Source organism: Microcaecilia unicolor, chromosome 4, assembly GCF_901765095.1.
Source record: "Microcaecilia unicolor chromosome 4, aMicUni1.1, whole genome shotgun sequence".
In the NCBI taxonomy this organism is placed as follows: domain Eukaryota; kingdom Metazoa; phylum Chordata; class Amphibia; order Gymnophiona; family Siphonopidae; genus Microcaecilia; species Microcaecilia unicolor.
Genome location: NC_044034.1, coordinates 306706512 through 306733276, shown reverse-complemented (window position 1 = coordinate 306733276; position 26765 = coordinate 306706512). Strand labels below are relative to the sequence as shown.

General features: G+C 44.1%; 1 protein-coding gene across 1 annotated transcript in view; it reads left to right on the top strand.

Moving 5' to 3' along the window:
* LOXL2 (lysyl oxidase like 2) overlaps positions 1–26765 on the top strand; it is a 186286-nt gene that overhangs the window by 108991 nt on the left and 50530 nt on the right. The window contains exons 5-6 of the mRNA XM_030201813.1: positions 2217–2439; positions 18911–19094. Coding sequence (XP_030057673.1) covers positions 2217–2439; positions 18911–19094 — 407 coding nt within the window. The remainder of the gene's footprint in view (positions 1–2216; positions 2440–18910; positions 19095–26765) is intronic.

The window sequence follows — 26765 nt, the reverse complement described above, 5'->3', positions numbered from 1 at the left end:
CTCATGTTGAATAGAATCTCTCTATAGCAGATGACCTAATGTATGTCACAATCCATTTTATTACTCAGGAACCTTTATGCAATACCATAATGTATTCTTCTTTACCATGTATGTATGCACATGGTATACAAATATACCATGATCTGTTCCATGAATGTCATCATGTATGTATGTACCTTAACGCTATACCATTTGTAACTCTGTTACCCGGAAATGGCAATCGCCATTACGGCAAATGGAAGCCACATTGAGCCTGCAAATTGATGGGAAAATGTGGGGTACAAATGCTACAAATAAAAAATAGATAGATAAAAAAAAGCAACATAGGCACTGTTGTACCTTTCATAAAATAAACACTAAGGACCCTTTCACAAGGCATGCTAGTATTACGATGAAGATGCTCATAAAATTTTGTACTATTTTGCCATCTATTTTTTTTGGGGGGGGGGGGGGGGGGGGGAGATAATGGCTCACTTTGCTTTTTTTCCTGTCTGCCTCTTTGCCTTTCTGTTCCATCAGCTTATCTTCCTTTCTTCGTGCCCTTGTAGTCTCCCCTCCTTCTAGCTTGTTCTCCCCCCCCCCAACAGACAGAAATTGCCTTGCCTTGTTTTTCCTGCCTCTTTGCATTTGTGTTCCATCAACTTATCTTCCTTTCCTTGTGCCCTTGTAGTCTCCCCTCCTTCTAGCTTTTTCTCCCCCCCCCCAACAGACAGAAATTGCCTTGCCTTGTTTTTTCCTGCCTCTTTGCCTTTGTGTTCCATCAACTTATCTTCCTTTCCTCGTGCCCTTGTAGTCTCCCCTCCTTCTAGCTTGTTCTCCCCCCCCCCAACAGACAGAAATTGCCTTGCCTTGTTTTTCCTGCCTCTTTGCCTTTGTGTTCCATCAACTTATCTTCCTTTCCTCGTGCCCTTGTAGTTTCCCCTCCTCCTTCCTCCCTGACTCTAGCTTGTTCTCTCCCCCCCCCCCCCCCACCCGAAATTTCCTTGCCTTGCCTTTCCTTTCTTCCCAGCTGGCTGGTTCACTCCCAGTTCCCCCAACCTGCAGGGCCTTCAAATCAAATGCACTTTCTTTTCCCATAAGTAGGCCCCAGCCGCCCAGGCCATTACAGTAATCAATAAACAACAAGGCGAATAGGCGATGTCTGTTCTTACCATAGTTGTCAGCAAAAAATAATATATATATGCGGCAGCGGCTCTTCTCTCCTCACTCCAACGGCGTCGTGCATCGGCAACACACCCAGTCCTCGTCCTCCTTCGAAGTTTGGTCGACGTCGACTCGCTGCGCTGACTCGCTCTCAATAACTCGACGGACGGCGCACGGTGGACTACACTGACGGTCGGACTCGGACTGCCTGCCTGCGCGGCTCCAGGCGCATGCGTGGAAGAGCTGGGGGCGGTGCCAAACAGCTGAGCGCTGCGCACGGGAAGGCAGCGCATGCACATAGGCGCCAAGAGGTTTATTTTTTTTTAATTTTACAACACAGACTCGGCCGGCGGCGCCCTTGAAGGCAAGCGCCCCCCTGCCGTGCTTACCCCGCTTACCGGGTTGGCACGGCCCTGGGCATGCTTCAGCTACTGATGCTGGCATTCCCACACATTCCCTCCTTCTTTTCCCCCTTTCCATTCAGCATTTTCCTTCCTTCACTCCCCCTTCCATCCAGCATCTGCCCTCCTCTCCCCCTTACATCCAACATGTGACCTCTTTCTCTTCCCTCTTCCAGCCAGTCTCTGTCCACCTTCTCTCCCCTTCTATCCAGCCTCTGCCCACCTTCCCTCCCCCTCTTCCATCCAGCTTAAGTTCCTGTTTCCCCCCAATCCAGCATCTGCCTTTTCTATCTCCCCCCCCCCCCCCCACACACACACACGCCTGCCACTGCTGCTTCTCTAGACCAGTAGTAGCAGCAGCAAACAGGCAAAGCAAGCTACAGTCACCACAAAGCAGGCCGGTGGTGCTCCAGAACAGGAAGTGACATCCAAGGGGCAGGACCGTCAGTTGTGCATATGGAGAGTCCAGCCCCGCAGTGACTGCAGCTTGTTTTGCAACTGGTGCTGCTCATCTAGAGTTTGGGAACCACTGATTTATGATATTTTTTTGATTTCCAGGAGTAGTCAACAGAGTCTGTTGTGGTTTTGCTGCTAATTCTGAGTTGTCATTCCATCAGAGATCCTGACACTGAAGATCTCATTCTCTCTTTCTTATTTCTTGTGTTTTTATAGGATGCTTAGTCAGCGGAGGAAGCTCAAGTACTGGCCATACTCTGTGAACTGTACTGGCAATGAAGCTCACGTCTCCAGTTGTAAACTGGGGGACCGTATCATTGTGGATATGAAGAGGAACCAGAGCTGTCAACATGGCATGCCAGTGGTGGTGAGCTGCACACCTGGGAGAGCCTTTGCTCCCAGCAGCAATACAGGCTTCAGGAAAGCATTCAGACTGGAGGTGAGCCCTCTCTCTAATCCAGTGGTTCTTAACCTTTTTTCTGTTATGACACATCTGTAATGTTCAGGCAAGCCTTATCACTGTTCTTCTACCTCACTTCCGGAATGATTAGCATGCAGTTTAAACCTAGCACTGTAAATATACAACATCACCAGGATAGAATCTCAGTTCTTAAGCAAATCTTCTTTAATGTAGTAACTTGAACAAGAAGAAGATAACTTACAGTTTTGTTGCTTGAAAAGTATTGTAGCTTCTGCTACCAGAGTCCATTCTCAACCAATGTGCCCTAGACTCAGGTAATGCTGTACAGTAAAATACTAGGTTATAGGTTGGGTACTAAGAATGGTAAAAGGACTTGATGGAATTAGAGTGATTTTGGAGGCATGGACACAGTGGTGCGCTGGGGAATTTTTAACAGGCTCTTTTTTAAGGACATAGCCAGTTCTTCAATTTGGGGGGAGGGGGCCCGAGGTGGACTAGGAATGGAAAACATTCCTCTCTCTCTTCCCTCCCCCCCCCCCCCCCCATGTGGGCACACTAGGCATACCTTACCTGACAGGAATGCCGAGCCCCAAATGGACTACCACCGCTCCACGCTGCGAGTTTCTGGCTCTGAGCAGCATGCCAGGAATTCTCACACATACTTGCTCAAGAAGTCCTGGCATGCTGCTCAGCACCAGAAACAAGCAGCAAGGAGCAGGGACAGTCCATTTATTTGGCTGGTGGGGCTTGGTATCCCTGCCAGCAAAGGTAAAGGAGTTCAGAGATGCCAAGGGTGGCCCATCTCAAAGCTGGGGATTTACCACCACTATTCTGAAGATTGAAGGCCAATGAGTGAGGTTTTTCTTGCGGGCATCGATACACATATTGCAAAAGTAAACAACTTCTACAGAGTACATCCAAAACATAATTATTTTCTCATTTCCATCTTCCGAAATTCCAGACAGCAGATGTACAGATCAGCAGGACCCAAAACAAGTAAAGTCAGAAACACAGTCTATACCAAATTATTTAACCACCCTTAGGATTCACTTTTGGGTTTAAAAAGCAAAACCATGTACATGTAAGGACTGGATAAATGAATTAAAACAAAGTTTAAAGCAAATGCCCTTAATATGTAATTGCTGAGTGATAGAATATTCACATAGCAACCAGCCTGAGCCAACAGTTTTATTTTCCATTGAACATAATTAACTTTGTATGAACTTGGTGGCTAATAGTATGCTGAACCAAACAATGTGGTCACATTTAGATTGACTATTTATTTATTTGTAGCATTTGCATCCCACATTTTCCCACCTATTTGCAGGCTCAATGTGGCGTACATTGTTCCGCAATGGTGATCACCAATTCCGGAAGAAAGAAATACATAGTTATAAAGGAGATGACAGAGTGGGTTAGGTATTCAGATAAAGAAAGTACATTTTCATAATATGAAATAAAAGGAATTGGATTAAACTTCAATCATGATTGATTAGCTTAAATAATCAGGAATAAAGAGTTGCTTTTGTATAGTTCTGGTATAACTTAATTACTGGTATTTAGGATGGATCTTTGTGGTATGCCTTATTGAATAGGTTGGTTTTCAGTAATTTTTGGAAATTATACATGTCATGCATTGTTTTTATGGGTTTTGGTAATTCATTCCATATTTGCGTGCTTATGTAGGAGAAACTGGATGCATATGTTAATTTATATTTTAGTCCTTTGCAGCTGGGGTAGTGAAGATTCAGGAACATACGTGATAATCTATTAGAATTCCTGGTTGGTAGGTCTATCAGGCCTGACATATACACCGGAGCTTCACCGTGTATGATCTTATGAACCAAGGTGCAGACCTTGAAAACAATGCGTTCTCTTAGTGGAAGCCAATGTAGTTTTTCTCTTAGGGGTTTGGCGTTTTCATATTTCATTTTTCCAAATATGAGTCTGGCTGCTGTGTTTTGTGCAGTTTGGAGTTTCTTAATGATTTGTTATTTGCATCCGGCATAAATTGCATTGCAGTAGTCTAGTTGGCTTAGTACCATTGATTGTACCAGTCTACGGAAAGTTTCCTTTGGGAAGAAAGGTTTTATTCTTTTGAGTTATTCTTTTGACTATGGAGAGAGCATCTGCATGAAGGAAACCCTCCCCTCATTATTCAATACCTGGAGTATTGCATTCAGTTCTGGTCACCATATTTCAAAAAAGATATAGCGGAATTAGAAAAGGTTCAAAGAAGAGCGATCAAAATGATAAAGGGGATGGAACTCCTCTCATATGAGGAAAGGCTAAAGAGGTTAGGGCTCTTCAGCTTAGAAAAGAGACTGATGAGGGGAGATGATTGAGGTCTAAAAATCCTGAGTGGTATAGAACAAGTAGAAGTAAATCAATTTTTCACTTGTTCCAAGAGTACAAAGACTAGGGGACACTTGAGGAAATTACATGGAAATACTGTTAAAACAAATAGGAGGAAATATTTTTTCACTCAACGAATAGTTAAGCTCTGGAACTCTTTGCCAGAATAGGTGGTAACGGCAGTTGGCGTATCTGGGTTTAAAAAAGGTTTGGACAAATTTCTGGAGGAAAAGACCATAGTTTGCTACTGAGACAGACATGGGAACTAACTGCTTGCCCTGGCATTTGTAGCATGGAGTGTTGCCACAATTTGGGTTTCTGCCAGGTACTTGTGACATGGCTTGGCCACTGTGTGGAAAACAGGATACTGGGTAGATAGACCACTGGTCTGACCCAGTATGCCTACTTTTATGTTGTTATGTTCTTAAATAGTAGTAATACAAATAGGCAAGTACGTTTTTATAATATACCCCTGCAATCCACAAAACAAAAAGAGCAAGTTCCCACACGTAATTTTTTTTTTTAATGTAGGCACAGGAAAAAAAAAAGAGAGATGTTAAATGCTCCTAGGTTTTAACCTAATTAATTTTTAAAAATTGTACTTATAAATAGTAAGTCTGATTGTTAAGCACCTGATTCTCATAACGTTGTCTGTTTTGGTGGCCCTTTATTAGGTGAAAACATCTCAGCACAAACACAGGGAGTCCCTATAACCAGCCCCTCGAAATGACACAATACTACTATAACCGATGAAACCAGTGGTGTGCTGGTAAATTTTTAACAACAGGCTCTCTCCATGGTCCACCTCGGCGCGCCCCCCCCATCCACCTCGGCCCCCCCCATCCACCTCGGCCCCCCCCATCCACCTCTGCGCCCCCCGTCCACCACTGCGCCCCCCACCCAGCTCTGCGCCCCCCCCAAAAAATTGCAGAGCTGGCTATACTCCGGGGGGGGGGGGGGGGGGGGGGGGCGGCCAACACATTACTCTCTCCAGGAAAAAAAAATTAAATTATCCCAGGTTCCAACCTAATTCATGTTTAATATGGGATAAAATGCCATAAATAAGTAAATAAATATAAACTTTTAACGTTCAGCACCTGATTCTCAAAGTGGACATATTCCAAACACTATAATGAAAATAAAATTAATTTTTTTCTACCTTTGTTGTCTGGTGACTTTGTTTCTCTGATCATGCTGGTCCAGTATCTGATCCTGCTGCTCTCTATCTGTTCCCTTGACTCCGTTTCCAGGGCTTCCTTTCCATTTATTTCTTTTCTTTCCTCCTTTCTTCTTCATTTCTGGTCCTCTGCAGACTTGACTGTACAGTGGATCCAACTTCTGCCTATTTTCTCCATCCATGTGCAGTTTCTCTCCTCACTTCCTTTTCCCTCATCTAATCTCCTTCCTCTATCTTCCCTCCATGTCCAGCATTTCTTCTCTCTCCCTTCCCTCCCCTCCATCCATGTCCAGAATTTCTCTTGCTCTCCCCTCCATCCATGTCCTGAAACTGTCCTCTCTCCCCTGCCCCTCTCTATCCATCCATACCCAGCAATTCTCTTCTCTCCCCTACCCCCCTCTACCCACCCATGCCCAGCAGGTCTCTCCCCTGCCCCCCTCTACGCACCCATGCCCAGCAAGTCTCTCCCCTGCCGCCCTCTACCCACCCATGCCCAGCAAGTCTCTCCCCTGCCCCCCTCTACCCACCCATGCCCAGCAAGCCTCTCCCCTGCCCCCCCTCTACCCACCCATGCCCAGCAAGTCTCTCCCCTGCCCCCCTCTACCCACCCATGCCGAGCAGGTCTCTCCCCTGCCCCCCTCTACCCATCCAGCGATTCTCCTCCCTCCCCTGCCGCTCCAAAGCATGTCCAAAGATGTCCTTCGCTCCCACCCTCCCCTCCCCTCCCGCTCCCCTCCGTCTTTTTTTAATTACCTCCGTCGAAGCGTGCGCCATTTAAAGCCCTGCTGCGTACTGGCCGTCTCCAGGCTTCCCCTGCTTGATTCGGATGATGTTCGTGCCTTAGTCCTGCCTTCGCGAAAAAAGGAAATGACGTCAGAATGAAGGCGGGACTAAGGCACGAACATCATCCGAATCAAGCAGGGGAAGCCTGGAGACGGCCAGCACGCAGCAGGGCTTTAAATGGCGCGCGCTTCGACTGAGGTAATTAAAAAAAGACGGAGGGGAGCGGGAGGGGAGGGTGGGAGCGAAGGACATCTTAGGACATGCTTCGGAGCGGCAGGGGAGGTAAGCATGGCCTGTGATGGCGCCGACCTGCCATGCTTACCTCCCGCAATGGAGCCGGCTCGCCCCCAACAACAACCGGCTCGCAAGAGCTGTCAAAATTTAACAAGCGGCTCTTGCGAGCCGGTGCGAGCCGGCTCCAGCACACCACTGGATGAAACCAATACTTCCTCTGTGTACATCTGTGCACAAGCAGGCATGTTTAAAAATATAACTGAAATCAAATAAAAATGCTACCAACAATAAAGAACGTGGATAGAGAAGCTCATAGGTCTCCTGTTCTCAATCTTAACCTCCTTGGGCTCCCCTACCTCCCATGGTCTACCCCCAGTTCCATGCTTCCTGCTTCAAACCTGCAACCTGGCCCCCACAGCCTGGCCCGGCCCCCTTCAAACCCACGGCTCCTTCCCGCAGCAGTTCTGAGCACTAAAAAGAAAAAGATCTGCTGGTACAGAGCCATGTGGTGCATCAGTCACAGCCAGACTCTGCCAGAACCTCCCCTGTGGCAGCAGGAAGTGTGTCACAGGGGAAGGTTCTGGGCCAGCAGAGCCTGGCATTGCAACATGCAGCTCTGTACTGGCAGCACTTTTTCTGTTTAGTGCTCAGAAGTCAAAACTGCTATGGGAAGGAGTCGTGGGTTTGAAGCGGGAGGGAAGGAAAGAAACGGGTTGTGGGAGGTGGGGGAGCCAGAGGAGACAAAAGGAATTTATGCTGGGGCACATAGGGAAGGGGAAGATGAAGGAGGCACCCGGTTCAGCAGTGTTTGGGGGGAGCAATGCCCCCTTCGACCCCAAAACTACGCCCATGCTACCAACAATAAAGAACCACAACATAAATAGAGCAGCTCACCCGCACCTCCTTGCCTCTTTTTCTGCCACAATTCATCTTTTTAAGCAGTGCTGGCACACATCAGGAAGCAGGCTGCTTCAGCCAATCTCAGAGGTCTTCCTTCAGCCTGTCCCGCTCCCGGGGGCTGAAGGAAGGCCTCCAGGATTGGCTGAAACAACCTGTTCCTGCCAACGTGTGCCTACACTGTTAAAAAAAAATTAATCACTGCACTGGTGGTAGAAAAAGAAGAGGAAAGAAGGTGTGTGTGGGGGGGTGGGGGGGGAGGGGGAGGGGGACAAAGAGACCGAGCAAAGAGAGGAAGGGGGGGTTGAGAAGATGCCTAAGTTACAGGACCCCAGGAGAGTACCCAAGCCCAAATTTTGGTAGCTAGTTGTTAAAGTGGCTACCAAAGTGGCTACTTTAACAACCAGCTCCCCAAATTCTGAAAAATCTAACTAATGGCTCTGGCGAGCCGATGCGAGCCGGCTCCAGCACACCACTGCATGCACTGCTTGCTATGTCAGAGAACTGCTTCTACCATGCTTTCAGAGGTGAAGGAAAGAAAAAGGGGACACTGCTAGTCCAGTATGCTAGAAGGCAAGCAACCAATAGGAAACCTCCCATAAACCATAGGGAGCTCTCTGTTGGAGTTCCTCAGGGATCTGTCCTTGGACCCCTTCTTTTCTCAATCTACACCTCTTCCCTGGGCTCGCTGATCTCATCTCATGGTTTCCAATATCATCTTTATGCTGACGACACCCAGCTTTATCTCTCCACACCAGACATCACTGCGGAAACCCAGGCCAAAGTATCGGCCTGCTTATCCGACATTGCTGCCTGGATGTCCAACCACCACCTGAAACTGAACATGGCCAAGACCGAGCTCATTGTCTTTCCACCCAAACCCACTTCTCCTCTCCCTCCCTCTCTATTTCAGTTGATAACACCCTCATCTGCCCGCAACCTCGGAGTCATCTTCGACTCCTCCCTCTCCTTCTTTGCGCATATCCAGCAGACAGCCAAGACCTGTCGCTTCTTTCTCTATAACATCAGCAAAATTCGCCCTTTCCTCTCTGAGCACACCACCCGAACTCTCATCCGCTCTCTCATTACCTCTCGCCGTGACTACTGCAACCTACTCCTCACTGGCCTCCCACTTAACCATCTATCCCCCCTTCAATCCGTTCAGAACTCTGCTGTGCGTCTTATCTTGCACCTAGACCGATATGCTCATATCACTCCTCTCCTCAAGTCACTTCACTGGCTTCCGATATAGTTCAAGCTTCTCCTACTTACCTACAAATGCACTCAATCTGCAGCCCCTCATTACCTCTCTACCCTCATCTCCCCTTACGCTCCTACCCGTAACCTCCGCTCACAGGACAAATCCCTCCTCTCAGTACCCTTCTCCACCACCGCCAACTTCAGGCTCCGCCCTTTCTGCCTCGCCTCACCCTATGCTTGGAATAAACTCCCTGTCCATCGTCAAATCCTTGCTCAAAGCCCACCTCTTCAATGTCGCCTTCGGCACCTAACCATTATACTTCTATTCAGGAAATCTAGACTGCCCCAATTTGATTGACTGCACTTTTTGTCCTTTAGATTGTAAGCTCCTTTGAGCAGAGACTGTCCTCTGTGTTAAATTGTACAGCGCTGTGTAACCCTGGTAGCGCTTTAGAAATGTTAAGTAGTAGTAAGTAGTAGTAGTAGTACATAAGAGAACATAAGAGTAGCCATACTGGGTCAGACCAATGGTCTACCTATCCCAGTATCCTGTTTTCCAAACAGTGGCCAAGCCAGGTCACAAGTACCTGGCAGAAACCCAAATTGTGGCAACACTCCATACTACAAATCCCAGGGCAAACAGTTGCTTCCTATGTCTGTCTCAATAGCAGACTATGGACTTTTCCTCCAGGAATTTGTCCAAACCTTTTTGAAACCCAGATACACTAACCGTTGTTACCACCTCCTCCGGCAAAGAGTTCCAGAGCTTAACTATTCGTTGAGTGAAAATATATTTCCTCCTACATGTGCTCTGAAGGAGCCCATCAGAGAGAAGTACAAAATTGCATAGATTTGTAAGGGCACAATTTCTTATCTTAAAAGCACAAGCACTGAATACTGTATACAAACAACATGCAACCTGCCTCCATGAATATGACAAACAAGGTTCATGTATGTGACACACCGAATGCTAAAATTCACAGCTGAACAAAACACACCTAAATATTTCAATGTTTAACTGTAAGTTTTGTATGAATTTGCATATCCCAATTCAAAAAGCTGTATGCAAAACATCAGTCCCTGATTTCTCACTTGTCATACAAGAATTCTAGTGTTACCTCAGTAATAGCAGCACAAATCACTACCAGATGCTGTGAAGCAACACTAAATCCTGCAAATATGCTACTAAGAAACTATAAAGCAAGCAGAATTTATGGACAGCAGACCTGCAACATTTTCAGTTGGGGCTAGAAGCAGCAGTTATTATTGGGGGTAGTGGAGAAGCAGAAATAGGGATCAGTTACGGGGATTTCAAGAACCTGACTCCCAAGATTGCTGGTCTCCCCAGCTTGCAGGCACAGACGGTTGTAAAAGAAAAACAGACTTGCTGTCTACACCTAAATTTTTGTGACACACCTCCCACCTATGAGAGCTAATTATTTTGAAGAAGCTGCATGTCCTTGATAGAATTATAAAAACTGGGGAGGTTTTTGTGCTGATGATTGAGAAGTGGGGCGCAAGCAGTATTGAAACAAAGATACCCCATTTTCTGAGGCTCTTCCTACTCCAGATAGGAGAGAGAGAGAGAGAAAGAGAAAAAAAACTTGTTTAAAATAATTGCTGATTACAAATAATTGTTATGTGGAATATTAACAATCTTCATGGACTTTTGAGAATACTGGCCTACTACAGTGTGTTTTGTTAGTTTGATTGTGCTGAACCCCTTTCCATTCCTGCAAATCTGGCATCTCTACCTTTCTTAGCCACCACCACCCCTGTCCACGGGCTGGCGTCTCTCCACCCCCTCTCATTCCCATGCAGCTCAGTATCTCTCTTACCCACTCCTCCTCATGGTCCTCAAAACATGTATGGGTCCTCAGCAGAGGCAGCAATTGAAACAGGCTGCCTCTGTCTGGCCCTGCCTGGGCCTTTCCTGTGGCGCATCCCATTTACAGCTGATCACAATAATATTAAGATACTAGTAAGAAATGCCCGTTTCTGGCAAAAATGAAACGGGCGCTAGCAGGGTAATCCCCCCCCCCCCCGTCCTCCCTCCCGAGTTGCATACACCTCCTCCGTGCCTCCGTTCCGAGTTGCACACCTCTCCTCTTCGTCCCTTCGTCCCTCAGTGACGTGGTTGCGAGGGCCGCCCGCCCTCAACGTCTTCGCGTTTTGACGCGAGGGCCGCCCCGCCCTCAACATCATCGCGTTTTGACGCAAGGGCGGAGCTACAGTGACTGGAGCCTGCAGGCCAAACTGGATATCTCGGGCGCCTTAAGTTTCCGGCTTGGCTTGAGGCTTCAAAGTGCCTTTTATATATATAGATGTGTTCTGAGCTTTTTTTGACATTTGAAGAGCTACAAAATTTGCATTAGATGAATTGGGAAAGAAGCTATTTAAAAATTAAAAATGATTTTGATACAAAATTCATAAAAATTAGTAGGACCTATGATAAAGATAGTGAGCCATAAGCACTATAAAGTTTAAGTACTCATGTGAAATATAGCGCCACTGATGGTCCGTTTAGATCTAAGTTGTTGCAAGATAAGTTTAATGCATTTGTATTCATGCAGCATGTATTGGTTACTTGAGAATTTATCTATGGTTATTCTCCTGCAGAAAAATGTTTGGGACCATTTAAGGGGTCCTTTTACTAAGCCGTGGTAAAAAGTGGCCTGCGGTAGTGTAGACATGTGTTTAGGGCGCGCCAGGCCAGTTTTTACCACATCTTCAAAAGGGGGCTTTTTTTAATGGGACGGGAAAAGGGCATGCGGTAAAACTGAAACCAGTGCGCGCCTAAAACCAGCCTGAGCCCTTAACGTGACCCACTGATCTAGCAGTAAGGGCTCACGCACTACATGCGTGGTGACTGGTTGGCACACACCAACTGATGATTACCGTCGGAAACGCTGCACATGGGAAGAAATAAATCATCCAGGCATTATGGGCACACGGCAAATCTGAAATTACCACCAGGGGTGCGGTAGCCTGGCGGTAGTATCATTTCAGCTCACGCTTCACGGGCATAGAGCCTAACGTGCCTTTGTAAAAGGACCCCTAAGTGAGATAGCAGTGTATGAAGGCATGTACTCTAGGAAAAAAGGCGACCAATCTTGAATGATGAGTTTAAAGGAATCAAGGAGAGATGAGTGCAGGAGCGTAGCCAGACTTCGGCGGGAGGGGGGTCCAGAGCCTGAGGTAAGGGGGCACATTTTAGCCCCCCCGGCACCGCCGACCCCCCCCCCCCCGCCATTGCCAACACCACCAACTTTGCCCCCCTCCCCCCCCCCGCCGCTGCCAACCCTCTCGACCCCCCCTCCTGCCGCCAACCCGCCATCGCCTACCTTTGCTGGAGGGGGACCCCAACCCCCACCAGCCGAGGTCCTCTTCTTCTCACAAAAGGCTTCCTTCTGTTTCTGACGTCCTACAGAAGGAAGCCTTGCGCGGGAAGAAGAGGACCTCGGCTGGCGGGGGTTGGGGTCCCCCGCCAGCAAAGGCAGGCGACGGCGGGTTGGCGGTGGGAGGGGGGGTCGAGAGGGTCATCGGCAGGGGGGTCCAGGGCCAAATCTATGGGGGCCCCGGCCCCCCTGGCCCCACATAGCTACCCCACTGGATGAGTGAGCAAGAAAAAGGGCTTAATTGGGTTTGTTTGGATTGCTGAAGGATTAAAAGTAGTTTTGGTTGAGGGATGTTACTATATGTGGGCTGAAATCCAATTGGTGTCTTTTTTTTTTCCTCCCAGATTTGGGGTGTTATATAAGGAGCAGGTTTTGTGCAGTTATGTGCTGCCAGGCTGTTTTTCAATTTACTGTGGTCTGTTTTTCCAGCATGTGTCTGTGTTGGGAGGGGGGGGGAGAGGTAGTCCTTACAGATCATACCAAACTCCTTTTGTTCTCTGTAACACTCGCATTTGGGTTGGGGGGGGTGTTTAGGGGGCTTATGTTTTGGGAGGAACAAAACATTGAAAACAGATCACTCTATGAATACTAATTGTATTTAGTGTTCAGTTTTAATTTCCAATTACACTTTGTCACACGAATCTGGCTTCCAGATGTGCCTACTTGGGTCTCTTAGGTCAGTCATCAGTCATGCTAGACAAAACAGTACAGGTAGTCATAATGTTACTCAAAATCTATGGGGTGTCTTCCTGTATCCTCTGTTAGAAAAGGGCACAGGTCGCCCTGTTGGAGGAGATGTGGTTAATTGATTCAAGAATAAGGATTGAATAGAACAAATGATTTATGCATTTTGTAATTCTTGAAAAATGGGGGTAAATTTGTTAATAGATACATTTCTTCCACTAGTAGAACAGACAGTCTTTAGTACTCTGGGGTGGTAGATTCTAATTTTCAAATTACACAGACTTAAAAATTAATTTGGGGTAACATGTATAGTGCTCATGTGTGGTAATTTCACTTCTTTGAGGCCCTGTGTAAAGTAATTGCCTCAGATGCCCATCTTTGCAGGTAGAGACTGGAGTTCTGCACAGACCCAGATAACAGTAGATCTGGGACCTTGATCACACATAACATTGTGGTTACTCTTATGGAGCTCTAGAACTAGCTACATCTTCAAGACATTTAGAAAGTGTTGAACCCCACAGGAAATATTACACTAGCTTTTGTCAAAAGCATAACACATATGACTGAACAGACGATTTCCTTTGCTCCAAGTCATTAGTGTGACATGTCGTGTTTGTGAATATCTTATCTGCTCAGAATCTCTCTCTCTCTCTCTCTCTCTCTCTCTCTCTCTCTCTCTCTCCTTGTTGTATAATGTTAACTTTCTACAAATGATCTCTATTCTACTGCTGACTTTCAGTTGAGACATTCTGTAAATGATGGGAAACCCTCAAAACTGTGCTGAGAGGAGAAATGATTGCATCTACTGGTCATCCTACCGGGTCTAAAAGCAGAAACAAAAGGAGTTGCACATACTACAGCTGGACCAGACAAATAAAGGGGGTAATTTTATAACAGGTCACCTATGTTAAAGTACAAGTATGCACCTATTTAAACTTATTTTATAAAAGTAGTATAGGTGCCTATGTGCCTTTATAAAATAGGGTCTGAGAACCAGCCCAGCAGCGAGCAAATTGAAGCCCATAAATTTACATCTTTGAAGTTAATGAAAAAGTGTGCATACATACATACATCACTCAAGCTACACCCACAGAGCAGTTATGCATGAGTCATGTCTAAGCACAAGTAATTGGTAGGTGTGCTTACTTATATATGCATTAACCAGTGGTGTAGCTACGGGTGGGCCTGGGTGGGCACAGGCCCACCCATTCTTGCCTCAGTCCTATCTAGTCTAGTGGCCCATATGGCCCCCAAAGCACCTCAGTGGTGGCATCTCACACTCCTCTCTCCCTTCCTCTTCTCTGATCATGGCACAGTTTATGCCTGTCTCGTTCTGAACCCCATCTCCTGCCCCCCCCCCCCCAGGTCTATCTCAAAGCTGTCACTTGTGGCTATTCCTATAGGCAGCATATGTCGGCCCTGCAGGCTTCCCTCTACCATGCCCTACCCTCGATGATGTCATTTCCTGTTCCTTCACTGACAGGGACACAGTAGAGGGAAGCCTGCAAGGCTAGCACAGGTTGCCTATAGAAATCACCACTGGCGACAGCCCTGACATAGACCCTGGGGGGTTTCAGAGAGAGATGGGCAGAAGCCGGGCCATGGGTAGGGAGGGGGGAGGAGCAGGTGCTGGGTCTGGGGCAGAGGAGAGGGAGAAAGATGAAGACATGTGAGTAGGAGCAGAGAGGATGGAAGGAAAGAGAAAGGGATGCAAGGACGGAGGGGAAGGTTATATAAAACTGTATTGTATGTAAGTATGGGGGTGTGGGTGAGAAGGGCCCACCCAGGTTAACTCTGGGCCCACCAAAAATGGCAGGTCTGGCTACGCCCCTGGCATGAACAGTTGCCTAATTATATAAAAGTCATCTTCTGTGCATAAAATTAACTTTGATGGGAAAACCTTTATAAAATTCCACTCAAAAAGTCCAGGCTAAGAAAGGCGTATAGATGTCTGTAGCTAGCCAGGAGCTCAAAACTGTACAGATTGATGACATTGAAAAGTTGTTTCACTGTTCCAAACAGAATTATTACACCTAAAGGGAATAAAAAAAGGGAAATTGCTAGCTCAGCAAATACAAAAGAGGAGGAATCACTTAGCCATGAGCAAGATAAAAGACAAACCCTCAAATTCTATATCTGGGACTAGATTCTATATATGGTGCCTGAAAAATCGGCATTGAAAAAAATTTCCTCCTAGGCATATTCTATAAACCGCGCTATATACCTAGCAGGTTTATAGAATATGCCTAGTGGCCATTCCAGTGCCTAACTCTAGGCACATCCATTTACACCAAGTGAAACTTGATGTAAATACCGGCGTTTAAGTTAGGCACATAAGTACATAAGTACATAAGTAGTGCCATACTGGGAAAGACCAAAGGTCCATCTAGCCCAGCATCCTGTCACCGACAGTGGCCAATCCAGGTCAAGGGCACCTGGCACGCTCCCCAAACGTAAAAACATTCCAGACAAGTTATACCTAAAAATGCGGAATTTTTCCAAGTCCATTTAATAGCGGTCTATAAACCTTTAGAGCAGGTGTATTCTATAATTCTGTGTGTAATTTTTCAGAATGCCTATGACCCGCCCATTCCACACCCATAGCCATGCTCCCTATTTGGAAGCACGCATTAGAATTTATGTGTACCATTTTATAGAATATGCTTAGCAACTTGTTCACGTAAATTCTAATTAATGCCATGTCAATAATTGCTTGTTAATTGGAAATTATCAGTGCTGATTGACTTGTTAAGGTAATTAAATTGTGCATGCAAATCCAGAATATGACCGGATTTGCACACGTAATTTTGGTTGCGCTATATAGAATTTTATGGGGGAGCCCTTACCACAGGTAGGGTGGGAAGTACCACCAGGCTGCTGCTGTAGCACAGCGGTACTTCCTGTTTAGCGAGCAGTAAGCCTGCATTGGACTTACTGTCGCTTAGTAAAAGGGGCCCTTAAATTTTAAGCCCTTGAGGGACAGGGATAAATGTAGAGTGCCTGAATATAACTTGCCTTCAACTACTACTTGAAAAGTATGAGCTAAATCCAAACACTCCACTACTACCCTCATAAGCTCAAGGTGTCTCACAAATTCAGGAGAAAAATAACACAATTCTAAAATAAAATAAAATCCACTGAGTGTAATTATCATAAGATCAGTACAAATTCATCACCAGCTAACCAGGCTCACCAAAAATATTCTTTTGTTAGGATATCCATACATAAAAATTCCATCTATTCAACAATATGCTTCTTTATCTGGCTTCTTCTGTTGATTTGGAATTTGTGCTGTTGAAAACCGTTAAGAGAGCATGGTCAGGTCTTCGCATAGAATAAATGTGAATAAATCCTAAATAATGTTGCGTGGTTCTTTTCCTGGGATTCCAATATGTTTGTCTCATTTTAGAAACTCTAGGATGGTATTAAAAATTGCCATCCTAGTCTGATAAGTATTAAATGAGATCTGGAATCCAGCAGAGTCCAACCCAAACTCATTCCAGTATTTGCCTTGTCAGATTCTCAGTATATTATTCTAAGAGCTAAACATTGTAATAATGTGCTTTATTTGCAATAATAAACTTCCTTGGTTCACTTTCCCCATTTTGTGACTCTCAAGAGAGAGGGGCAGGGTGATGTTTCTGAACTTGCAGTTTTACTACGGTGAAGCAGTGTTTTCGTGGGCTGACAGGAAATAACTGCCACCCTTGAAGATTATTGAAATGGTGTTCTTCACGGGTCTAGATATTATCAGGTTAATCTCTCTCCAGAGCTGGGATTGCAGGCTGCATGGGAAGACATATGTGTCAGTAGAAACCACAGAATCTGGCTCTTCAGATGCTGCTAGTGGCAAAATATACCATAGCGTGCCTCTCGAGAAATCCACCCTCCATTGAGGCCAGGGATAGACAAATAACTGAAATAGCATACATAGAGAAACTTGCACATCAATGTCTGGAAACAATGACAAATGCAATCTGGTATGAGGTACGGTTTAGTGTTATTTCTCAAGACTTCTAGGGTACATGTAAGTACATTCTGTTTCTGGTTGGTCTTGTGTCTCCTGATAGGCTCTTTCTACTCAGGAGATTAGCATGCATATAGAACATCACTGAGAAGACTCAGAACTGTTGAACCAAAATCTTATTTAATGCAAATTCAAACAAAAGAAAATGACTTACAATTAGATGTGCTGGACAAGAACCTCTGCCTTGCAGAACTGGGAGTCTGTTCTGTACCAGCTCACCCTATATACAAGGGGAGCCAGGAGATCTCAGCACCAAGCTGAGAGTGTAGATGCTGTGAATACTTTTAAACTGATAACACCTTGGTTATTTTACAGTTTCTTGAAGGGGGAGTATGCAACAAGGTAAAGCAAGTCAGGTTACAGTTCTTAGAAAAACATGCTACAGACACTCTCTCAACCCCAATGGAGAAAGAACTAAGGGGCAGGCTACAGCCCAACATACACAGGGACAAGGGCCAGCCAATAGGAAAAGTCCTATAAGGCATAAGGAACTGGGACATGTGCTCAGGAAAAGCCTATTACAGATCATTGCAGGAAGACAAAGATTTGTAGTCCAAAAGCACTTCCTGCTTTTATTAAGGGCACAAGCACTGTAAACTGCTACAGGCAATGCAATTATAAACAACGTCTAACATATACATAAAAATAATAGGCAACCTGCCTCCGTGCAAAAGGGGGCAAAACATGTTGGATGATCTTCTAGCTTATGTTGAGATTTTGAAGCTCATATGGACTTTGATGTGTTTAATTAACGTTTAATGAGGGGGAAAAGGAGTTTTAAGCTGGACAGCATTTTCTGGTCAATTAATATAACTTGTTTGTACTCTTGTAGTGTTGTTTTTTGGTTTGGTCTGGTTTCAAATAAAGATTTTTTTAAAAATGAAAGACAAAGGTTACCTTCCAGATAATGGTGACTTGAAAAGATGATGAATTCACACTTCAGAGAGTAAATTTATTTACGTTAAAAGCAATTTCTTTTGAAGTCACAAGGATGCAGAAATCTTAACTGAAAAATGTGAAACAATGGAATTAAAATGGTCTCAAGCTTTCTTGGGTAGACATGGGGCTTTTGCCATTAGATAGTGTCTAGATGTGTGCCTTATAGGGAGATGATTGGGGTGGAGAACATTTATATGTGCAATGCATAGCTTCACATGCATTCTTTCTATGTTTCATATTGAACTACTACAAACTGAGGGGCCCTTTTACTAAGGCGCAACCAAAAAAGGCCATTTTTTCAGTACACCTGCAAAAAAGGCCTTTTTTTGTGGCCGAAAATGGACATGTGGCAAAATTAAAATAAGCGCGCATCCATTTTCAACCTGAGACCTTTCCGCCACCCATTGACTTAGCAGTAAGGTCTCACACTTTAACTGGTCAGTAATTGTCAGTGCGTGTACACTTCTGATTACCGCCGGGTAAGCGCCAAGCGGTAGAAAATTTCTACTGCGTGTTTTGGACGTGCATCAAACGTGGAATTACCGCCCGGGGCATACAGTAGCCAGGCGGTAGTTCCAATTTGACGCATGTTGGACGCGCATAGGCACCTACATGCCTTAGTAAAAGGGCCCCTGAGTCTTAGGTTCAGCATCCTTTTCTTTGGTTGTTGCACTTATCGGCATAATACTAGTGTGATATGCCTGACTAGCAATGCATCTATTGATCAGAATTAATTGCATTTAATGTTTCATGGACTGAGCATTGTTTTCATGTTTCTGGTGGTTTCTTTGCCAGCAACCACTGGTGAGGCTGAAAGGGGGAGCTAACATTGGAGAAGGCCGAGTTGAGGTGCTGAAGAATGGGGAATGGGGAACCATCTGTGATGATCGATGGAACTTGTTGTCTGCCAGTGTGGTGTGCCGAGAACTAGGATTTGGAAGTGCTAAAGAGGCTTTAACGGGTGCAAAGCTTGGGCAAGGTAAGAAACTAAACATCAAATCTGCACATCAAACCATATTGCTCTAAAATGAGTTTAGCATAATCAGTTTCAAGGTAATACAGCAATAAGCCAGTTACCTATGTACAATAATTTGACCGATGGTAGATTAAGTGGTGAGTAGAATAATGGTTTGAGTAATAGGCTAAAACCAATGAAGCCAGGGTTCAAATTCCACTGATGCTTCCTTTGACCTTGGGTGAGTCACTTCATCTTTCATTGCTAAAACTCACATGTTTTTGATAGACTATCCACATGGGAAACTTATTCAAGCTAAAGACAAAATCATAGTAGAATTATTATTTTTTTAAATGATTAGTTACTGAATTTTATTTAGCTTTAACACTACATTACAGCAAACTACAATCTCGTTTCCAGATATAGTCCATGAAGATAATGAAATTTAACTTTTGCTTTGTAAATATGCAGCAGCCATGTATTAAAAACTAAAGTAAAACACTGCTGTTTCAGTGGACTTATACCGAATTCAACATTAAAGAGAAATAAACCTCAGGGAGGTAGTTCTGAAAACATTGCTAGGATGCTGTGCATTAAGGGCTAGATTCTATATATCACACCTAACACATTGGTGCCGAAAAAAATACGCCTAGGCATATTCTATATAGAATAAGCCTAAATTTCCATATGGTTTATAGAATACGCTGAGCATCTGTCCGTGCGACTAAATTTAATCATGGGCAGTTATGCCAAGTAAATCTTGGTGTAAATACCGATGCCTATATCATGCACGGATCAGGTGTATTCTATAACTACACGCACATATTTTAGAAACACCCACGACCTGCCTATTCCGTGTCCATGGTCATTCCCCCTTTTCAACTATGTGACTTAGAATTTACAGTTCTGCACGTAAAATGTAATTAATGCCAATTGTTAGGTGGCAATTATCAGCGCTGATTGGCTTGTTAGTTAACTAAGTTGTACGCACAAATCCAGAATGTGTCACGCTACATAGAATCCAGGGGGAAAGTGTGAATTTTCTATGGGCAATTACCTGTGTAACTGCAGTTATAGAATACTAGCACAAATGGGCATTTATGTGCCAATGTTTAGGTACAGCCCCTTATGCCTTGTCAATGGTTGGTGTAAAGGACCACAATTAAATGGTTCAGATTCATGAGCAACCGACAGTATTCTAGAATCTTACCCCCAAATTCTATATTACTAAAATTGTGCCCAATTTGCGCGTACAATTTAATTGAATAATGAGCCAATTACCACCAATTATTGACTTCATAATAAGCAATTCTGGATGCTAATTAGATTTAATTAAAATTTGCATGTGTACATTTAGGTAAGAGATCCACATGTAAATTTTACATGTGGGTCCAACAAGGGGGGGGGGGGGGGGGGGGGTGCGGTCATGGGTAGATTGGGGGCGTTCTCACAATTTATGTGTGTTGTTATAAAATAACAGAGATCTGTGCCTAATTTAGACATGGGGATTTACAACAAGGTTTTGTTGGTGTAAATTGTCATGCTTACATGTAGTCATGGTTCCCGGTACTAAGCATTATTCTATAAACAGTACCTAACATTAAGCATCGTTTATAGAATAGTGCTAAGTGCCTTTTTTTTTGCACCAATTTTTTAGGCGCCATTTATAGAATTTAGAACTTAGGGGCCCTTTTACTAAGGTGTGCTGAAAGTGGCCTGCGCTGGTGTAGGCGCTTGGTTTGGACGCGCACAGGTCCATTTTTCAGCATGCCTGGAAAAAGGCCTTTTTTTGTGGGTGAAAATGGATGTGTGGTAAAATTAAAACCAGCATGTGTCCATTTTCGGCCTGAGATCTTACCACCGCACATTGACTTAGCGGTAAGGCCTCATGTAATGAAGTGCATTAAACTTCTAACGTGCATAGGCAAAAAGGGGCATGACTAGGGGCGTGGAAATGGGTTTTGTGGGCATTCTGAAATTTGCGCACTAGTTATAGAATATAGCCTGGTGCGCATAAATCTACACGCCAGATTTATGCCATTTTTTCATTGGTGTAAATAGATGAGCATAGTTTTAGGTGCTGAGATATCAACTAAGCTTATTCTATAATCAGTGCCTAAATCTAGGCACCAATTACAGAATATGCTTGGCACTGATTTCAGCACTGATTTTTAAGGCACCATATATAGAATCTCCCCCAAATTGCAAATATGTGAGCACAAGATTATAGATTTGGGGGAGGGGGGCAAATGCAGATTACAGAGATTGGCAGGACTAGGGACCTGCCTTCAGAACTCATCTCTTTTTCATGGTTCTTTCATCCACAAGGAAAGTATGAAAATTAAATTGAGCCCTGCTTCCAAGCAAGGCCAAGCTGGAAAACTAAAAGAATGCAGTAAGCTTGTCCAAACCCATCTTCGATTAAGTCGAAGAAAGTTCAATGTTGTTTATGAGCACTTAAGCTTCCAAGAATCTGCCAGCCATAAAGTGAGTTTCTGGTTGTAAGTAGGATTGTGGTGTGAAGAGTGTGAAGCCTTGCTTTTGTGTGTTGTCCTGTGGTATGGAGAAGCAGTTCTGGTGTGCCAACAATGTGCTATCAACCACCACAAATGGGAAATGAAGGCTCTGAATGACTTGCCCTGTCGCTTGTGCCTGCAAACACTAATCATTCCCCTAAGAAGCCAATTCTTCTAGTTAAACAGACCCCCTGGGTTAGCTGAATTATCTTTCAATTTACAGTGTATATTCATAGAACTGCCAGGCTGTGTGCTACCCTAAACACAAGAAGAATATTTGTAGTTTAGGAAACTAGATAAAACAAGATCATATCTTCTGTTTTTCCTTCCTACCTTTTTCCATAAGGTACTTCAGAATGAAATTGAGTGCCTAACAAAAGTGATTTCAGCCTAATAAGCTAATGATTTTATGTGCAAAAGAAAACAATTTTTAAAAATTCTGAGAATTTGAAGCTAAGCAAAGCTTGAGTTTTGATTTTGATAATTAAAGGGGTTATTTATGAGGGCATGTATGCCAGTATAGCAAATGGGTATGTATTTATGCTTATTTTATAAAGGCATCAAAATTATGGCATCAGTGTCTAGAATGATCCAGGAGGATTACAACAAATCAATCATCAAGAGTTATCCCACTGGATATAATATATTTTATAATGTAGGTTGGACCTCAGAGGCGTCACTCAGCTAACAAAAAAACTATTTCTGAAGAGCATATCCCACAATCATCATAGGTTCAAATTTTTAATGGTTTTATATTTCAAAATATTGTATTTCAATTTTTTATATATGTATCTGCAATCAAATTTAATCAAATTCTTAAGAACTCATCTTTTGCTGCTAGTCTTGGGAACTTGTGTGCCTATGGCGCTCATGTTCAAAAGAGGAAAAACATCTCAAAAGCAGCACAGAGCGGCAGACGTTTTTTTTTTTTTTTTGCAACAACGTCCAAGTTGTGATTTTTTGAAACTCATATTTCAGACGTTTTTTCTCTTCAGTTCATCTAAATCACAAGGAGGCACATTGGGGGGGGGGGGGGGGGGGGGGGGGGAGGGTTGGGCAGGATTTAGAAGGGCCCAGAATTTGGACTTTTTCAGTGATAATGGAATAAGATAAAAATGTCTAGGGCACAAATTGGAATGTTTTTATCTAGACCTGTTTCAATCACAAAAAGTGCACTAACTGACCAGCTGACCACTGGAGGGATTATACAATGATCCCTCTTTAAGTCTCCCAGTGGTCACTGACCCACTCCCACCTCTCTAAGATGTGATAGTGACAGTACATACCAGGCTTTATGACATCTTCAGAAATTATGGCCATTCCTATTAGAGCAGCAAGCTGGTCCCAGGAGTAGGCTAATGGTCAGTGCAGTGAACTGTAGAGAAAGAGACCCAGGCCCATATCCCACTCTTAGTACGCTTGTGATGGAAATTGTGAGCCCTCCATAAACCACAAACTACCCACTATACTTGTATATAGGAGACACTTCCAGGCTTGAGAGCTATTGCAGTGGTGTCCAGTTAGATACAGTAGGTTTTTTTGAATTCCTTGAGGGCTCACAATACAAAATAAGGGTGTAAAGTGGGATTTGTACCGAGGACCTTTTATGTGAAGTCCATTGCAGTGCTCGCTAGGCTGCCTCACTGATCTGCTGGGATGTTTGTGTGGTCAGTCTACTAAGAATTTTGGCCCCCAGACATCCCTATGGCTTGTTTTTGTGCATTTTTTTAATGGTACCTAGAAAAAGATGCACTGAGCAAAAATCGTCTAGAAAATAGCAATTTTTGAAACAAAAAGTTAGTTGTTTTTCTGGTTCGAAAATTACCATGTTCTGGATGAGATTTCTAGATATTTTCAGCAAAATGTCTACAATGACTTGAATGTCATATCGAAAATGCTCACCCACATATGTTTATAACCGCCCCCCCCCCCCTCAATGTCACTCAAATACTCCTGCACAAATTTGCACCTGCTTGGAATAATGTGTAAACATGTGACGTCTACACAGTATGCAGAGACACATACAACAGCTTTTCTATTGTGGAGCCTGCTCTGTGGAATGGACTGCCTGGATATCTAAGATTAGGTGGGAGTGTGGAGCAGTTTCAGAAAAGCTTGAAAACATATTTCTTTGTTAAAGTGTGGGGCTGAGCCTGTTATTTGTTGGACTGATGATGAACAGTTTGCTCTTATTTTCTGTCTTTATTTATGTTTTTATTGTACTCCGCTTAGTTGTAAGTGGATTAAAATATTTTAAATAAAAGCTTGTCTCTCATTCACCCAACTCTCCCTGTTTCTCACCTAACCTACCCTTCCCTCTTCCTGTGAGACTGTCATTGGAATGCTTTTGTGCTTTTGTGTTTCACATATATTCTGGTATTTATTTATTAGGATTTTTTTTGTTAACATTTGTTCATTCCCAGTCTGAAGAAGGGTTACCTTCAAAAGCTAATCAAAAGATATATTAAGTTAGTCCAATTAAAAAAAGCTATCATCTTATTTTCTTTTCTATGTTTTGATTTATTTCTATTTATTACCTAAATAAATAAATACCTGTGTATCTTATAAAATATGCACCTACATCACAACTCTGCTCTTGCTCTGTTCAAACTACACTTTCAGGATTGCCTATATACGGATGTGTATGTATATGTGCTTAAACTGCTATGCAGTTTTATAAAGCCCTTTGCCTGTGTAACACAGGTTTACGCATGGAAAACCTTTATGGAATTACCCCCAAGGGTTCTATCATCACAAACTGTCTGGAATTTGAAATTTTCTGCCCAGTGTGTGGCGGCAGCCAAAAAAGCATTGAAAATAAGGCCAAGAATATTACAATGCCTCTGTATCACTGAGTATTGAGTTCAATTCTGGTCACTGTATCCCAAAAAAGATAAAGTGGAATTAGAAAATGTTCAAAGAAGAGCAGCCAAAATGATAAAGGGGATGGAACTCCTCTCATAGAAGGAAAGGCTAAAGAGGTTAGCGCTCTTAAGCTTGGAAAAGAGACGGCTAAGTGGGGATATGATAGAGGCAGTGTGTTTTTTCTAGCAAAAAAGGTGCCGGTACTCAAATGCTTGGCCACCCTTCAGGGATGAGGTGATCACTGAGGGATCCATCCCACAATAGCCAGGCCCCCTGCAATCATTCATAGAATCTGACAAGGCAGAATTGGTATGTAGAGCCTGAGCTCTTTCATTAAAACTTGGAGTCCATGGGCCAATTTTAGCAGACAATGGAAAAGGTGCCGGTACTCAGTACTCCCAAGTACCCCCTCAAAAAAGCCCTGGATAGAGGTCTACAAAATCCTGAGTGGTGTAGAATGGGTAAAAGTTAGGCCTGAACATTTAACCCGTTAATAACGCGATTAACGCATTAAATGTTTAACTTGCGTTTAAAATTTTAACGCGAGTTAAGAGATCACTTAGCCAAGTTTCTCTCCTGTTTTTTGTTTTCTTCCGGGACCTTACATCTCGCTCTGGTAGACCCCCTGTCTTCTGCACACTCCAAGCCTCTCTCTGTAACAGGAAGTTCTGTCAGAGGGGGTGGAACTTCCTGTTACAGAGGCTTTGGGTGAGGCAGGGAGAAGGAGTCGCTGCGAGCAAGCATGAGGAGTCGCTGCTGAATTTGTGCCAATGGTGTGAGGAGCTACCAGGTGAGAGAGAAAGGGGTGGGGGCCAACCTGACCATCGATCGCCAAGGGGCCGACCCGACAGCCAACCGCCAAGGGATGGGGGGGCTGACCTGACCGCCGACAGCTGACTGCTGATTCAACCGCCAACCCTTCTCCACTACTGCCAACTCCAGACTTCACGCCTTCTGTCTCGCTGCACCCTACGCCTGGAATAAACTTCCTGAGCCCCTACATCTTGCCCCATCCTTGGCCACCTTTAAATCTAGACTGAAAGCCCACCTCTTTAACATTGCTTTTGACTTGTAACCACTCGCCTCCACCTACCCTCCTCTCCTCCTTCCTGTACACATTAATTGATTTGATTTGCTTACTTTATTTTTTTGTCTATTAGATTGTAAGCTCTTTGAGCAGGGACTGTCTTTCTTCTATGTTTGTGCAGCGCTGCGTATGCCTTGTAGCGCTATAGAAATGCTAAATAGTAGTAGTAGTAGTAGTAGAGAAAGAGGGGAAAAAAAGAGAGATGTGGGCATACAGAAGCTTTGGGTAAGGCAGGGAGAAGGAGCCTGCGCCATGAGAAGGTGCCAGGTGAGACCCTGCAATATATTGATTGGGGGGGGGGGCAGACCGCAGCAGTAGAAAGAGGAAAAAGGAGAGAGATGCGGATGGGGGGGCCAACCACAGTGGGAGAAAGAAGAAAAGAGATGTAGTCAGGGGAGGGGGGCCATAACAAGAGAGAGCGAGTGAGAGAGATGGAGGAATGGAAGAATTAAAGAAGGGAATGATGGCCATAGCAGGAAAGGGAGAAAATGGTAGCAATACCAGTCTCTGCTGGGCTTGTGGTGATCAGAAATGGAGATGGTGCCAGGAGAGAGATTGGGAGAAGGGAGATGGTACAAGGGGAGAGGAAGGGAGGACAGGAGACGTTCAAAGTCCACCGTATAGTAATGGTATTTCTATCAACCAAAGTAAATACAATACAGGAGTAAAATTGTTAGTATACCTATCAACCATAACCAATTACATTAAAAAGTTTTCAAAAAAAATTTCTTCATTGGTCTTTGATTTTGTGAATTTTAGAAGAGGCTGGTTACATCAAAAGCTACATTGTGGATTACAATTGCTTTGTTGGTTTGGATTTTCCAAAAGGGTTTTTTGATGGCGATTTGAGATTGCCTGAGGAAATCATTGGACTAATCAACGCAGGAATATTTTACTGTTCTCTGACTTTTCCTTGAATGAGCAATAACTTTGCATTCTTCCATAGGAATCATTAATTATCTCATGGACTATTAACATCTATATGAAGTTCATTTGCTTTATATATTGAATTGATTGAGCTGGGAAAACCAAAAGTTTGGTCGAGTATAATAAGAGTAGATAAGAACTAGAGGGCAGTAAATAAGAACTAGAGTGCATGATATGAGATTGAAGAGGGGCAGACTCAAGAAAAATGCCAGGAAGTATTTTTTTCACGGAGAGAGTGGTGGATGCTTGGAATGCTCTCCCATGGGAGGTGGTGGAGAGGAAAACGGTAACGGAATTCAA